Below are 15,221 nucleotides of genomic sequence, written 5' to 3' on the forward strand. Positions count from 1 at the left end.
CTGTCAGCCATCAAACAGATGAGTTTTAAAAATGTTTCCAAAAATGGAATTGCAGATTTGACAAATGTATTAAGTGTAATGGAGAGTATTTTGAAGGTGAAAGGTTGTTTTGTAAAAAAAAAAAAAAAAAGAAATATATAGTTTGGGGTGGGGGGATTCCAATTGTTTTGGGTACCCCTCATATTCTGATGAGAAATTTAAAGAACAATGGAAAGACTGTCTTTTGCAGATGAACGCCTCAGAGGATATGTCCTCAGACACCCTGTGATTAGAGAAGGATTAAAATGAAAACAAGCCCTTTCATTGGTGGAAAAGGCATCAACAAAATTGGGTCAGTAATTTCTACTTATGTATGTTTGATTAGTAATCATTAGACCCAAGGTAAGCTGAGACAAAAAATGTAAAGTACAGATTAGAAAGTATACATCAACTTATAGGTCACAGGGATCTAAGAGACCCAGAATACAGCATTTACTTCTTACCCCTTTCTCTTCGTTTAAAAACAGAATCAAAACACACAGGGATCTTTACATATCCAGCACACCATAGGAGCAAAAATGAAAAACAAAACAGAAAATCCCTTTTACTACTATTATTATTACTACAAAAGCCATTCTCCATAATGTCAGCATCACACGTGTGCACAGCATCAGTGGCACCTATGCCATTCACGTGTCAACCCAAAGGTCTGGTTCTGAGATGCACTGACCAAGTCTCAGGTGGCTGATCAAGTCTCTACACATTATTTTCCTGAAGTCTTTTCTGTGCCAAAGTCTGAAAAGAAGATAAGCAATAATTATTCCCAATAAAACTTAATTTTTAATAAAAGTATACAAAATTTAGCATTGTTGAATTGTGATTTTGAAAGTTTTTCTAAAAGATATAAACCTTGATATAAGTACTGTAACATTTTTAAACAAGAAAATATTGACAGAAAATATCTCTGAAACAAATATAATGTATCAAATTAAAACTAATTTAAAACCATGTGTGACTTCTACTAATGTCAAGCATGGCAAATACTAGGTTCATTTACAAACAACAAAGGAATGAGGTTAGAAGCAATTTAAAGTGCTCCCACACAGTCTGAAAATAAGTTTCCATTAATTGAATGAAAACTTTTGAGATCATAAAAATCTGTAATAAAAAAGTTTTAGGATCAAATGCAAGAGTATAATTATGTCTAGCAAAAACAAAAAGCTTTTAAGCATGATGGTAGTTAAACTCTTTGTGAGTGCATGAATCCTCTAGTAACAACATCAGGCAAGGTAATATGGTGAGGTCACATTTGAAAAATTTTTAAACTTGTTTGAAATTGAGCACTTTTAAAAATATACCTTGGTGTGTTGCAACTAACTCTCCATCCCACCACTTATCCATCAGTGCGTCATACTGTGGTGGCTTGTGTATTGCTATGATGCTGGAAGCTATGTCACTAATATTTCAAATGCCAGCAGGGTCACCCAAAGTGAACAGGTTTCAGCAAAGCTTCTAGATTAAGAACAGATAAGGAAGAAGGCCTCAATTCCCTACTTTAGAGGCAGGAGCTGCTGAAAACCTTATGCATAACTGCAAAACATTGTCACATACTGAGGGCCTACTAAGTGGCAGCAGGTCATTGTCAGAGATAGTGCCAGAGGATGGGCCCTCAGAGTCTAAGGACACTTGAAATGTGACTGAGGAGGAGCTGGTCTCTTAGAGTGGACTGGAACATGGTGAAGCAAGTTGCGTGAAGGCTGTGGGAGTGGAGCCTTCAGGATTTTCATTTGCTGATGGGCATAAGTCAAGGTAAGGAGAAAAAGCTGCAAAAATTGGAACTTGGGGTGTGTGAAATATGAATTTAGGAAAATTGGAGGTGGTCAAAAATGAAATGTAATGAATAAGGATTGATATCCTAGGCATTACTGAGCTGAAATGCACTGGCAATGGCCATTTGGAGTCAGAAAATCACATGACTTACTACACTGGAAATAACACAATCAAGAGGAATGGTGTGACATTCACCGCCCAAAAGAACACCGCAAAAATCAATCATGAAGTAGAATGCTGTCGGTGATAGGATTATATCTATTCCCAGTTCAAGGAAATCCAATCAATATGACTATTATTCAAATTTGGCAATCACAAAAGGTAGTGAAGAAGTAATTGAAGAATTCTACCAACAACTTCTGTCTGAAATTGATCAAACATGCAAACAGGATGCACTGATGATTACTGGTGACTGAAACGCAAGAGTCTGAAACAAAGAAGGAACGGTAGTTGGAACATATCGACTTGGTGATAGAAACTAAGCTAGAGCTCACATGAGAGAATTTTTCAACACCAACAACTTGTTCGTAGTAAATACCATTTTTGCAACACTAAAGGTGACTATACATGTGGCCTTCTCTAGATGGAATAAACAGAAATTAACTTGACTGCATCTGTGGGAAGACATGAGGGAGAAACTCCAAAATAGTGGCTAAAACCAGGCCAGAGGCTGACAGTGGAACAGACCATCAATTGCTCAAGCTGAAGAAAATTAAAACAAGTCCACTAGAGTCAGAATATGACCTTCAGTCAATCTCATCTGAATTCTGATAACCTCTTAAAACAGATTTATCACATTGAACGCTAATGACAGAAGACTTGATGAGCTCGGGGAGGACATTAAGGCCATCATTCATGAAAAAAGCAAAAGGTCACTAAAAAGACTGAAAAGAAAGACAAGATCAAAGTGGATGTCAGAAGAGACTCTGAAACTTGCTATTAATTGTAAAGTAGCTGAAGCAAAGTAAAGAAATGATGAAATCAAAGAGTTGAATAAAAAAACTCAAAGGGCAGCTCAACAAGACAGAACTAAATATTATAATGAAACATGCAAAGAGGAGACAAAGCCAAAAATTACAATAAAATGTGCAAAGATTTAGAATTAGAAAACCAAAAGCGAAGAGCAAGCTCCGCATCTCTTAAATGGAAAGAACTAAAGAAAAAATTTAAACTTCGAGTTGCAATATTGAAAGATTCTATGGGCAAAATATTGAATGATGCAGGAAGCACCCAAAGAAGATGGAAAAGAATACACAGAGCCACTGTACCAAAAAGAATTAGCGGACATTCCACTATCTCAGGAGGTAGCATATGAGCAAGAGCCAATGGTGCCGTAGGAAAAATCCCCATCTGCACTGAAGGCACGAGTCAAAACCGAGGCCCCAGGAATTGATGGTGTGCCAATTGCAATGTTCCAAGAGGGCATGAAGCACTGGAAGCATGCATTCGTCTATGAGAGGAAATTTTGATGACAGCTACTTGGCCAACTGACTGGAAGAGATCCATCCGTATTTGTACCCATTCCAAATAAAGGTGATCCAATAGAATGCTCAAGTTATAGAACAGTATTGTTGATAGCACATGCCAATAAAATTTTACTGAAGATCATGCAACAACAGTTGCAGTAGTACATTGACAGGGAGCTGCAAGAGTTTCAGGCTAGTTCACAAGAAGATGTGGAACAAAGGGTGTCAGATGGATTTTGGCTGAAAGCAGACACTATAAAAAAGATGTTTACTTGTGTTTTATTGACTATGCCAAGGCATTCTACTGTGTGGATCCTAACAAACCATAGATCATATTGAGTAGAATGGGAATTCTGGAACACTTCATTGTGCTCATGTGGAACTTGTTCCCGGATCAAGAGGCAGATGTGCGAAAGGTACAAGGGAACACTGCATGGTTTAAAATCAGGAAAGGTGTGCATCAGAGCTGTATCATCTCATCACACTTATTCAATCTGTGTGCTGAGCAAATATTCAGAGAAGCTGGTTTTTATGAAGAAGGATGCAGCACCAGGAATTGGAGGTAGGCTTATTAACTAGCTGGAATATGCAGATGACACACATTGCCTGCTAAACTTGAGGAGGACTTGAAGCACTTGCTGATGAAGATCAAAGATTGCAGCCTTCAGTGTGGATTACAACAAACTGTCAAGAAGACCCAAATCCTCACAATGGGACCAATAGGTAACATCATGATAAAAGGAGAAAAGGTGAAAATTGTCAAGGATTTTTGTCCTTTTTGGATATATAATCAAGGCTATGGAAGCAATAGTCAAGAGATCAAATGATGAGCAGCATTAGGTAAATCTGCTGCACAAGATCTTTTTAGAGTATTCCAAAGCAAGGATGTTTGTTACTTTGAGGACTAAGGTGGGCCTAACCCAAGCTATGGTATTTTCAATTGCCTCATTTGCATGTGAAGGTTGGACATTGAATACGTAAGACCAAAGAAGAATCGATGCATTTGAATTGTGGTGCTGGAGAGAATGCTGAAAATACCATGGACTGCTAAAAGGACACACTTATCTGTCTGTCATGGTCAGAGTGCTACTTAGAGGTGGAGACGGCAAGACTTGGGACATGCTGCCAGGTGAGACCTGTTCCTGGAGAAGGACATCCTGCTCGGCAAGGCAGAGGGACAGTGAGAAAGAAGAAGGCCCTCAAGGAGATGTGTTGCCACGGTGGCTGCAGCAATGAGCTCGTGCACAGGAGCGGTTCTGGGAGTGGCACCGGACCACACAGTGTTTTGTTCTGTTTTCTATGGGGTTGGAGCCAACTCGATAACACCCAGCAACAACAACAACTCTCCACTAACACAAAACACTTCACAGATTGACACTTTAAACTCAGCTTTGTTTTTGCGGTTTGTTATTTTAAATCTCAAACCAATCCACATGAGAGACAAAGCACACTAGTTCAATGATATGCGCACCAGTCAAACCACTTACGAAGAGGTACTATAGTGAGGAAACTAATGAGGGCTTACCGTCTCCAAAAATTCAACTTCTGTTTGGAGAGCTTCATAAATGCTTTTCATGTCCTCTTCTTCATACATTTCCAATTCTTTTTTAAGTCTGTTTCAGAGAGAACGTCATCATATCAGTGTAGTAGAAAACTAAACACTAGTTTAGTGATGATGCTCAAGTTTGCAACTTCTGTAATCAGAATGTTATGTGAAAAATAATTTGGTATAAAATTTTAATTCCTTTTGAGTCTTCCATATAAACATTTGAAAAACAAAACTTTCATGGATATAAACTACACTGAATAAATAACAGGCATTCAGTAATTTTAGGGCCATTGAAAGAGTAGCACACCCTAATGGTGGCAAATACTATATGATCAAAAATCTGAATTTCTCAACAAATAAGTTTGAGGGAGTGGAAGTGAGGGTATGCCTTCCACCTCAAAAGAGATTGAAAAAAATATACCAAGTGAATTGTTAAGTATGGAGCTTATCTAGAGCCAAACTCAAGATAACTAAACTATATATACAAAACTATTTCTTTTACACCTGGAGAGTGGAGGGAAGGTGGGGTAGAAAGGGGGAACCGATTACAAAGATCTACATATAACCTCCTCCCTGGGGGATGGACAACAGAAAAGTGGGTGAAGAGATGTCGGACAGTGTAAGACAGGGGCCCTCAAACTACAGCCCGCGGGCCACATGCATCCTGCCGATGACATTTATCCAGCCCGCCTGGGGTTTTTGCCCCGTTTGTTTTTTTACTTCAAAATAAGGTATGTGCAGTGTGCATAGGAATTTGTTCATAGTTTTTTAAAAAAAACTATAGTCCGGCCTTCCAACTGGTCTGAGGGACAGTGAACTGGCCCCCTGAGGACCCCTGGAGATATGACAAAATAATAATTTATAAATTATCAAGGGTTCATAAGGGGGGGGGGCTAGTGGAGAGGGAGGGGAAAAAATGAGGAGCTGATATCAAGGGGTCAAGTAGAAAGAAAACGTTTTGAGAATGATAATGGCAACAAATGTACAAATGTGCTTGACACAATGGATGGATATATGGAATGTGATAAGACTTACAGGAGCCCCAATAAAATGATTTACAAACAAAGCTATTTCTTTTATGAGTAATTGGAAATTTGAAGACTTATGGGCATTTGACATTATTTACTCATTGCTGTTAATTATTTTACATGTAATAATGATATTGTAGTTAAGATCTTATACAATTCTTAATTGATATAAAGATAATAAAATAATACGAGGCTTATTTTTGCTTCAAAAGGAAAAGTGAGTAGAGACAGATGAAACGAGGTAAGTCAAGAAATGGTAACTGTTACAGTTAGATATGGGGTACAAAATTAGTTAAGTCTGAAATACAAAATTCGGAACAGAAGATTAATGAAAATTTTATAATGTGCTAATGGGTGTAAATTAGGGTGATCATTTGGAAAACAGTTTGACATTATCTTGTAAAGTCCAACATTTCTAAGGTCTAGAAAGTAGCAATTCCAATAGCTGTATTTCCTAAAGAAACTGTCAGTCATGAGACCAGGATGTTCACAGCCACAGTGCTTAGGGTGACAACCCCCTGCCAACAACCGAAATGCCAGTCCAAATAGGAAAACTACCAACAGACCGACAACTGAGTCACTGTGCGATCGCTCGGCTGAGATCCCACTGCACAACACGAGTGAGTCGTGGAGACAATCAAGTCCCTAAGCCATTTGTATATCACAAATAAGGAAACGAGCCAATATATTGTTTGAGCATGACAACAATATATGTGAAATGGATTACATATAATAAATTATATAAACTTAAATAAATCATCTAATGTAGTAAAGTTTTTTTAAAGCAAATGACTAAAATAAGTCATGTCACACATACAAACAAGGAAATGAAACATAGAGCAGGCCAGTAATATATTCAGGGTAAGGAAGGGTGTAGGTGTAGGGGATAAAGGGAGGAGCCCATAGCTAATGCAAGGTAATGTTTTAGCTGGGTTCACAGGCGTTCATTATATTATTGTACTTCAAAACATATGCATACATATATGCATTATTTTTTGAGTCTCTGAGAAAGAAAAGCAATCTTTTCATTGGGAGGTATGGGGGAACAATTTTCTTATTATCTACAAAGTATATTATGTTCTGAACTTATAGGGATTTACTAGTAAATGGATATTCTGAAGAATCCTTCAATTAAGAAAGGCCTAACAAGGGATTCATTTTGAGTATTAGATTACCCAAGCATAAAACCCAGGTAAATATTTTTAAAGAGAAAGAATAAGATTAAATGCAGTTACAATATACTGTACACAATGTACTGCCATGTTTACACTTAAGGCTTCATTTGTTTTTCCAAGAAAACGACAAGGGTTTTTTTTCTCCCCGCACCAGCACCAACCCGTGGGACCACAGGTTCTCAGCTCGTTCACACCCATCTGAATTCGGTGGTGACCATTCTCCTTTATACTTAGTTAATAATAACAACGAGAGACTGCTGAAATTAAGGAGGGCACTTAGAGAAAATTATAGGAAGTATTTATCTATTCAGCATATAATAATCAAGCTGTATAATTTAGATCTGCACTTAAAGAAAAGATTGCTGTTTCTAGCTTTGAAAGAGGCTAGATGATAATGGCATGAATATTAATACATTTGCATCGAGGCAAAGCAATATAATGGTAAGCAGATCTCATGCTTCAGTGCATGGACTGATTACCTAACGGAATCAAGAAGGACTTTGCTTCTCTGCTGCACAAAAGTGAGGGCAGCTTGCACGGATTATTGCCACCTTTCTCCGAAGCATCAAATAATGGCCAGGCTGACCAACAGGGCTAATCACTCTAGCACAACTTACGTTCTATGTATTTCTATAATTACCTGTAGCATTCCAAAACTTAATTCCACTTCCCTCTTAGTGTCAAAGAGGTTCATCCACCCTCTTTTTTTTCAGGCTGTGGAACTACTACTTAAGTAGAAAGGAGGAAACATTTTACCTGAAGTCTTTCATCAAACACAAGAGCTGTTCAAATTTACAAGAACTTCATTTCAGTCTTTTGTTTCCATATAATTATGCTATATAGTATGTAATCTACAACCTTGCCTTCTATTTTTTCTTTTGGCTAATGCTACAGCATATACTGATCCCTATATATGAGGGGGTAACCTAAAAAGACCTAGAATTATGTTGGGCAGAGTGGAACTTTCATAGTACGCATTTCCCCCGCTACGCGAACACGAAGCAACTAGCTGAGTTTGTGCACCCAGTGGGAAGATACTCTCTGGTCACATTGAATTTTTTCACAAAAGCAGTTTCACTCGAACCTTGTTTTTTATGATGGCCGATTTAAAAGAACAACATTTGGCTGTGAAAATTTGCTTCCTGCTCGAGAAAAAGGCTGCAGAGGTTGTTGTGATGTTGAACACAGCTTACAAGGGCAGCACTGTGGGAGACTCAAGTGTACGAGCGGCTTTCTCAGTTCAGAAAAGACGAAATGTCAACTGGTGACAAACTTCGTTCTGGAGATGTCCACTTCCAAAAAGGACAAAAATGTCGATTCCTGGTGCGTGTGGAGTTTGTTCCACCAGGCCCTGAAAAGATTGTGTAACAGTGTGTGACCAAAAAAAGACCTGATTTGTGGCAGAAAAGGGGACTGGTTTTGCCACCACAGCAATGTACCTGGCCACACAGCCATCTCAGTGCGTCCGTTTTTTGGCAATGAACAGCATGCCTCTCTTGCTCCACACACCTGACTCATCTGACCTCACTCTGTAAAACTTCTTTTTGTTTCCACGAATGCAGAAGAACATGAAAGGATAGCGATTTGAGAACACAGAAAAGGGGTGGTGGTGGTGGAAATGAGGGAGATGCTGTCAGCCATCCAAACAGATGAGTTTGAAAATGTTTCCAAGAATGGAATTGCAGATTTGACAAATATATTAAGTGTACTAGAGAGTACTTTGAAGGTGATAAGGTTGTTTTGTAAAAAAATTAAATAGATAACTTTGAAAAAAAAATCTGAGGTTTTTTGGGGGCGGGGGGTACCCCCTTGTATGCTGTGGTTTATAAGAACTCTGTCTTATTTATCTTGATATCCTCAGCAGTTAGTACACTGCATGGCACAAATAATGTGTTTGGTATGTTTGTGAGATAAAATACATGAATGAAAAGGTACTGATTTTAGGTGTTTTTTTTTTAATCAGTTATTATTTAATGAACTGTTACCTCTTATTTCTTATATTTATTTTAACTTTCCCCTAGCTTACCAGTCTATGTTGATGACTTTTTTTGGACACATGGAATTTAATATTTTATTTACCACATCTGTTAATTTTATCCTTTTTCTGTTTTCTTAGTGACTCTAAACGTTTAATTAATCATTTCTAGCTTCCTCTAGTTTTGAATTAGATTAATTGACTTTTCTATGCTATTACTTCATATGAAAATCATTTTAGTACCATTAAAGCATAAAATTACTATTTTAAAGATCATGTAAGTGGTTCTCTTTCATATATAATTTAGTCTGGATTAAGGACTTGAAAGTTGAATTGTGAAAGCTAAATACCCATTTTCTAATTATGCCTTCCTCAGCCCAGGCCAGGAGTCCTGGTGGCACAGTGGTTCGATGCTGGGCTGTAAACCCGCCAGTCGACAGGCAAGAACCATGGGCTGACCAGAGGCAATAGCTGAGGTGTAGAAGGGGAGGGAGGGATCCTATAGCAACTCCTGAGCTGGTTATGATAGGTATTATCTTTTCACCATCCATTTTCTCTCTGCCTTTCCTAACCCTTGAAGAGATGTTTATTAAGGAGGGGAAACAAAGAAAGAGAAATAAACACCCCCCTTAAAAAAAACAAAACAAAACGATATTATGCTTTCAAATGTACTAATCAATTTGGAATATTATCACTGAAATAACATATATGTTACTATTAGGTGTCATGCTGGTTCCGACCCACCGCCACCCTGTGCACAACAGAAGGAAACAGTGCCCGGCCCCATGCCACCCTTACAACTCTTCCTATTCTCGAGTCCACTGCAGCAGTGGTGTCAGTCCATCTCCTTGGGAGCCTTCCCATCCACTGCTGAGTCTGTTTTACCAAACATGGAGTTCTTCTCCAGGGACTGGTCTCTCTTAACAATATTTCAAAAATATGTGAGATGAACTCTCACCATCCTTGCCTCTAGGCAACACTCTGGCCACCCTGCTTCGAAGACAGATCAGTTTGTCCTTATAGCAGTCCATAGTACTTTCAATATTCTTCTCCAGCACCACAATTGTATATATATTTTACACAGTAAGCAAGATTATGTCAAAGCTTAGAGGTTATATAAGTACATTTATACCAAAATACACTTTAAAAAATAATCGATTATAACATCAAAATTTTCACCATTTTACTTGGACACTCTAATAACTATAATACGTGCCAAGAATTCACAAAACAAAGGATTGCTATTAGCTAGAAGGCAGCCTAATCAATGTTGTAGAAACACTTCCGTTGGTGAATAAATGATGAAGTTTTACCAGAAAATACAGAGAGTCAATAGAAATATTCAATAAATTACATAGCTAAGAATGATCTGGAATTAAATGAGGGTTTTTATAATTTTATAACTGCTAAGAAAAAAAGAGAAGAGTGATGAGGTAAGTTGGGTACAGGTGTACCATTATTTGATTATTATTTTTCAGAAACATTACATCTGAGATCTAAAGTTGTATTCTGTCCATTATGAGTTCGTTCTTGTTGACAATACAGAGTACTGCCCAGTAAATGTGGAGTAGTTTCTAAATGTAGCCCAGGTAATAATCCCTATTACTCTACTGAAAAATAAAAAAAGATGCTTATTCTGAGTAGTGCTGCATTAAGGATACATTTTTAACTGTTCTGGATATTCAGCACTGGGAGAATAGTTACATCAATTGGCCTGTTTATAAAATAGCCGTGACAAGGATGAAGCTGATCAGTACAAACTGATATGAAAATGCCTGCCATATTGTGGCAGGAAACACTGCAAACTGGAGGACCAGTAAATCGGCTCACAGACCCAGCTTGGGTTAAGCACACATGCATGCATAGACATGCACAGAGAAATAGACATTCGAAAGGGCTACAGTCAGACTGCCTACGGTGCGGTGAGAATGAGGTGATGAGAAGTGACGCTTGGACATTTTTATATTTTTGTGCTGTTCGTATTCCAATTCAATCAGTGCAGCCTATTCACATAATTTAAATATATATACATATTTATTTAAATATATGCATACAGACACCTCTTTATCTATGTATCTTTCAGAGAGAGTGAAAGTATTTCAAAGCCATCATGTGCTTTTGCTGTCTTAATATAAAGGACCACCAGTGTGACCTCTGTGACCAACTTAGGCGAAGACTTTCTCGACGGCAGCCCCAGCACTGATTTACTGTCTTATATAAATGCATTAAGAATCTCTCCGTAGCACGTATGTTAACTATGCCGTTTCTCTCACAAAAACACTCTTCACAAAGCCATACAATCTTCAAGTATTCTGAGTGAAAAACCCATGCTGTGGATTCTGTAGCTTGATTTCTGAAACCAACTTCCTATTCTACTCAACAAGCACAAATATTGGCTAAAAGAAAGTTAAATCGCTCTAGAAAGAAGTCTGTGGGCAAAGAAAATGCCTGAGATGTCTAAAATTGTCTGTTACATTACTATTTAGAATAAATTATGATCAGGTTTCAAAACTGCATCCACTGATGTTGGAAAATAATAAAAATCCATTTGAGTAGTTTAAGGGACCCCGTTGAATAGCGAATTTTTGTCCAGCCTGCTTGATTTTTGTCCAAGTAAGATATAAGGAATATGGAAGGAGAGCCAAAAAAACACATTCATTGACTGAGACAGCAGATACTGGAGTGAGCGCTTTCGTCAGTTCTCAGTGATATAGGTGAAGAACTTTAAAAAGAAAACAACTCACTGCAATCGAGCCAAACCAACGTCTCGTGACCCTATAGGGCAGGGAAGAACTGCTCTATGGATTTCCAAGATTGTAACTCTTTACAGGAGTAGAAAGTCTGGTCTTTCTCCCAAGGCATAGCAGCTGGTGGTTTCGAACAGCTGACCTTGTGTTTAGTAGTCAAACAAGTATGTACCCACTACAGAAACACCAGAAGTAGGCTAATAACTTCCAGCATTAAAGGCAGCATTGAACCCCACAAACTTTCTCCCATAGAATCAGGAGGCTGTGAAATGCAGGGAAAGGAGGGGCAGAGCGAACACAAGCTCTCGGAGGCAGACACACTTCCAAGGAGATAGGGAGAAGGAAGACCTGGACTCCTCAGTCCGTTTACCCTTGTCAACTCACCCATCAGGCTGAGTCACTCCTCCGGACTTTAGGAAAGAGAGTGCGAGGTTTGAAGGAGGTAAAAAGATTTAAATTAGTAAATTTTTTTCTACATGGACAAAAAGGGGGATTAAAAGCATTCCATTCCAAATGGGGTCTATAGTAAGTAGTGGGTAGTTCCACTAAAAATATACACAGCAATTTTGATTTTCTTTGTAGGCAAAAATCAATTACAGTAAAGATTCCATTAGACCCAGAGAGTGGAACAAATAGTTAATGAATACAAGCTCTATGCCCTGACTGTGAGAGACGGAGAGCCTGATAGAAAGATGAGCAGGAAGTGTAAGAGTTTCCAATCCCATCGGATAGACTGATGCACAGATGACTATCACCGAGTATGACAATAGCTACGACAAAATTACAAACAAGTCCTCTGCAAACACGCAGAGAGGAACAGCGAGGGAAGCTTTCGTGCATTTACTACGCTACTTTACTTCTCCATCTATTTCTTCAACAGCTACCGGGTACGTGTCAAGCTGCCTACCAAAATAGAAGATCAAAACAGCATGCGAGGGTGAACAAAATCAACAGGGCCACTCCTCTTATCGATCACATATTGGAGACAGATCTTAAAAAAAATAAGCATACAAATATGTAATTATAAAATGGAATACTACACTATAAAGAAAAAATAGGTATACATTTGAATACATGGCTATTAGAGAAAATAAGAGGTCATATGACTCAGATCAGAGGGTAGGGAGAGCTTCTCTGAGGAAAAATTTCTACTGAGACCTAAAGGATGGGCTATGTTACCCTACAGTGTTGAGGGGCAGAAAAGTTAAAATGGCTTGTTCAAGATCAATAACCTAGTAAGAAACAAAGCTGGAATTCAAGAAAACTATGTAATCTTCACTACTAAACTTACAGCTTATCAAGATGCTGATATTTATTATTTTTGTCCTCCCCAGACTACATAAAAAGGTCACTTTAATCATGACTATCAATTCCTTCTGGAAACTTCTAATGAATTATAAACACAACCTCTAGCTTTGGTTTTAATGACTGCCAAATTCTAGTTGTTCCCTCCTCAGAGGTCAATGGGAAATATTTGGAGACATGAGGGGGCTTAATTCCATTTTCCAAAAAAAACGTTTTGAAGCCCCTTATATTTGTTTGTCTTTGCTGGGAAGGGAACTGTTGTTTACATAGTCACTACATCATAGGGGGTAGCAGTCAGGGATGCTGCTAAACATCTTACAATGTATGGGACAGGCCCCAAAACAAGGGCTTATCTGGTTCAGAAAGTCTCTGTCAAAAGTGCTGATTTTGAGAAAATGCTATAAAAGCATCCATAGCAATATGGGTTAAACCTGAATAATTAAGAAAAATGTTAACTATTATATAATTAAGTATACATTTGAACACATGGCTGAAAAACAGTATTCTGCTCCAAACTTGACAGATAAAATCAACTTGATTCTGGCCTTCATCAATCAATATGACCATATCTTCCTATTTGTTGTCCTCATCAGTTTCTTGTTACTTCATCAGGTAATTAACCCCTGAGATACATTATTGTAGGAGTCTATGCACAAATTATTGAATGATGCAAGAACACCTAAAAATGATGAAACTTCAAAAAATTGGGGGGAAATTTCCATTATCTTTTAATTCCATTTTCTATGGATGGTGGTGCCCCTTCATATACTGAGTTACTATACTAAACATAACTGGTCAACATTAAACCATTTCAAGAAGGAGCATATGATCGAGAGCCAATAAAATTAAAGGACACTGAAGACATTGGTGAAAAACAAGGATCCATGAATTAACAGTACAGCAACTGAAATATTCCAACAAATTGAATGCAGCACTGGAGGAACTCACTTGTCTATCCCAAGACATTTGTAAGACAACTATCTGTCCTACTGACTGAAAGAGATTCATCCCAAAGAAAGCTGGTCCAACAGAAAATGGATAAGTTACAAGCTATGTTATTAGTATCACATGCAAATAGGGTTGGGCTACAGAGAATTTAAAAATGGCTGCAGCAGTACATTGACAAGTGCTATTGATACGTGCTGTCCAGTTGGTTCTGATTCACAGTGATCCAGTGTACAGAACAAATATTGCCTGGTCCTGCTCCATTCTTACAGTTTTATGCTTGATCCCATTGTTACAGTCAGTGAGTCAATCCATCTCCATGACAGTCTTTCTCTTTTCCACTGACCTTCGACCCTACCAAGCATGATGTCCTTTTCCAGGGACTAGTCTCTTGTGATGATAACATGCCCAAAGTATGTGAGACAAAATCTCACCATCTTCACTTCTAAGGAACATTCTGAATACTTAAATATTTGTTTGTTCTTCTATTGAATAATTACAATATTCTTTGCTGACAACATAGTTCGAATTAGTCCATTCGACCTTGATGTCTCTTATTCATTGTACTACTGTGAGGTGAGTGAAAAAGCCATGTGTACATCTCAGGTACATCTTAGGCCTCAAAGCAACACCCTTGCTCTTCAACACTTTTAAAGAAATCTTGTGTAGCAGATTTGCCCGATGCAGTATCTTGATTTCTTGATTGCTGCTTCCATGAGTACTGACTGTGCATCCAGGCAGAATTAAATCAGTGACAATTTTGATCTTTCCTCCGTGTATTATGATGTTGTCTATTTGTCCAGTTGTGCAGACTTTGGTTTTCCTCACATTCAGTTGTAATCCATACTGAAGGCTGAGTGTCTTGATCTGTATCAGCAAATGCTTCAAACCCTCCTTGTTTTCAGGAAACAGGAGTCTTCTACCCGAATATGGAAGGTTTATAAGCCTTCCTCTAATCCTGGTGCCACGTTCTACTTCATATAGTCCAACTTCTGATTATTTGCTCATCATACAGAATGAATACTTATGGTAAAAGGGTACAACCCAGACACATGCCTTCTCGGGTTTTAATACATGCAGCACCCCTTGTTTTCTTTGTATGACTGTTTGGTCCACGTACAGGTTCTGCATGAACACAATAAAATTCTCTGGTGTTCCCATTCTTCTCAATGCAATCCACCATAGTTTGTTATGGTTCACACAATTGAATGCCATTGTATAG

General features: G+C 38.2%; 1 protein-coding gene across 1 annotated transcript in view; it reads right to left on the bottom strand.

Moving 5' to 3' along the window:
- Nucleotides 1-675: 675 nt before the first annotated feature.
- Nucleotides 676-15,221, bottom strand: part of CCDC172 (coiled-coil domain containing 172) — a 44,716-nt gene continuing 30,170 nt past the window's right edge. The window contains exons 7-8 of the mRNA XM_004700916.2: nt 4,801-4,888; nt 676-774 (exon numbers count right to left, since the gene is read on the bottom strand). Coding sequence (XP_004700973.1) covers nt 736-774; nt 4,801-4,888 — 127 coding nt within the window. The 3' untranslated portion in view covers nt 676-735. The remainder of the gene's footprint in view (nt 775-4,800; nt 4,889-15,221) is intronic.

The sequence above is a fragment of the Echinops telfairi genome, unplaced genomic scaffold, assembly GCF_000313985.2.
Source record: "Echinops telfairi isolate 266 unplaced genomic scaffold, ASM31398v2 ScPeMD7_70;HRSCAF=299, whole genome shotgun sequence".
Classification (NCBI taxonomy): Eukaryota; Metazoa; Chordata; class Mammalia; order Afrosoricida; family Tenrecidae; genus Echinops; species Echinops telfairi.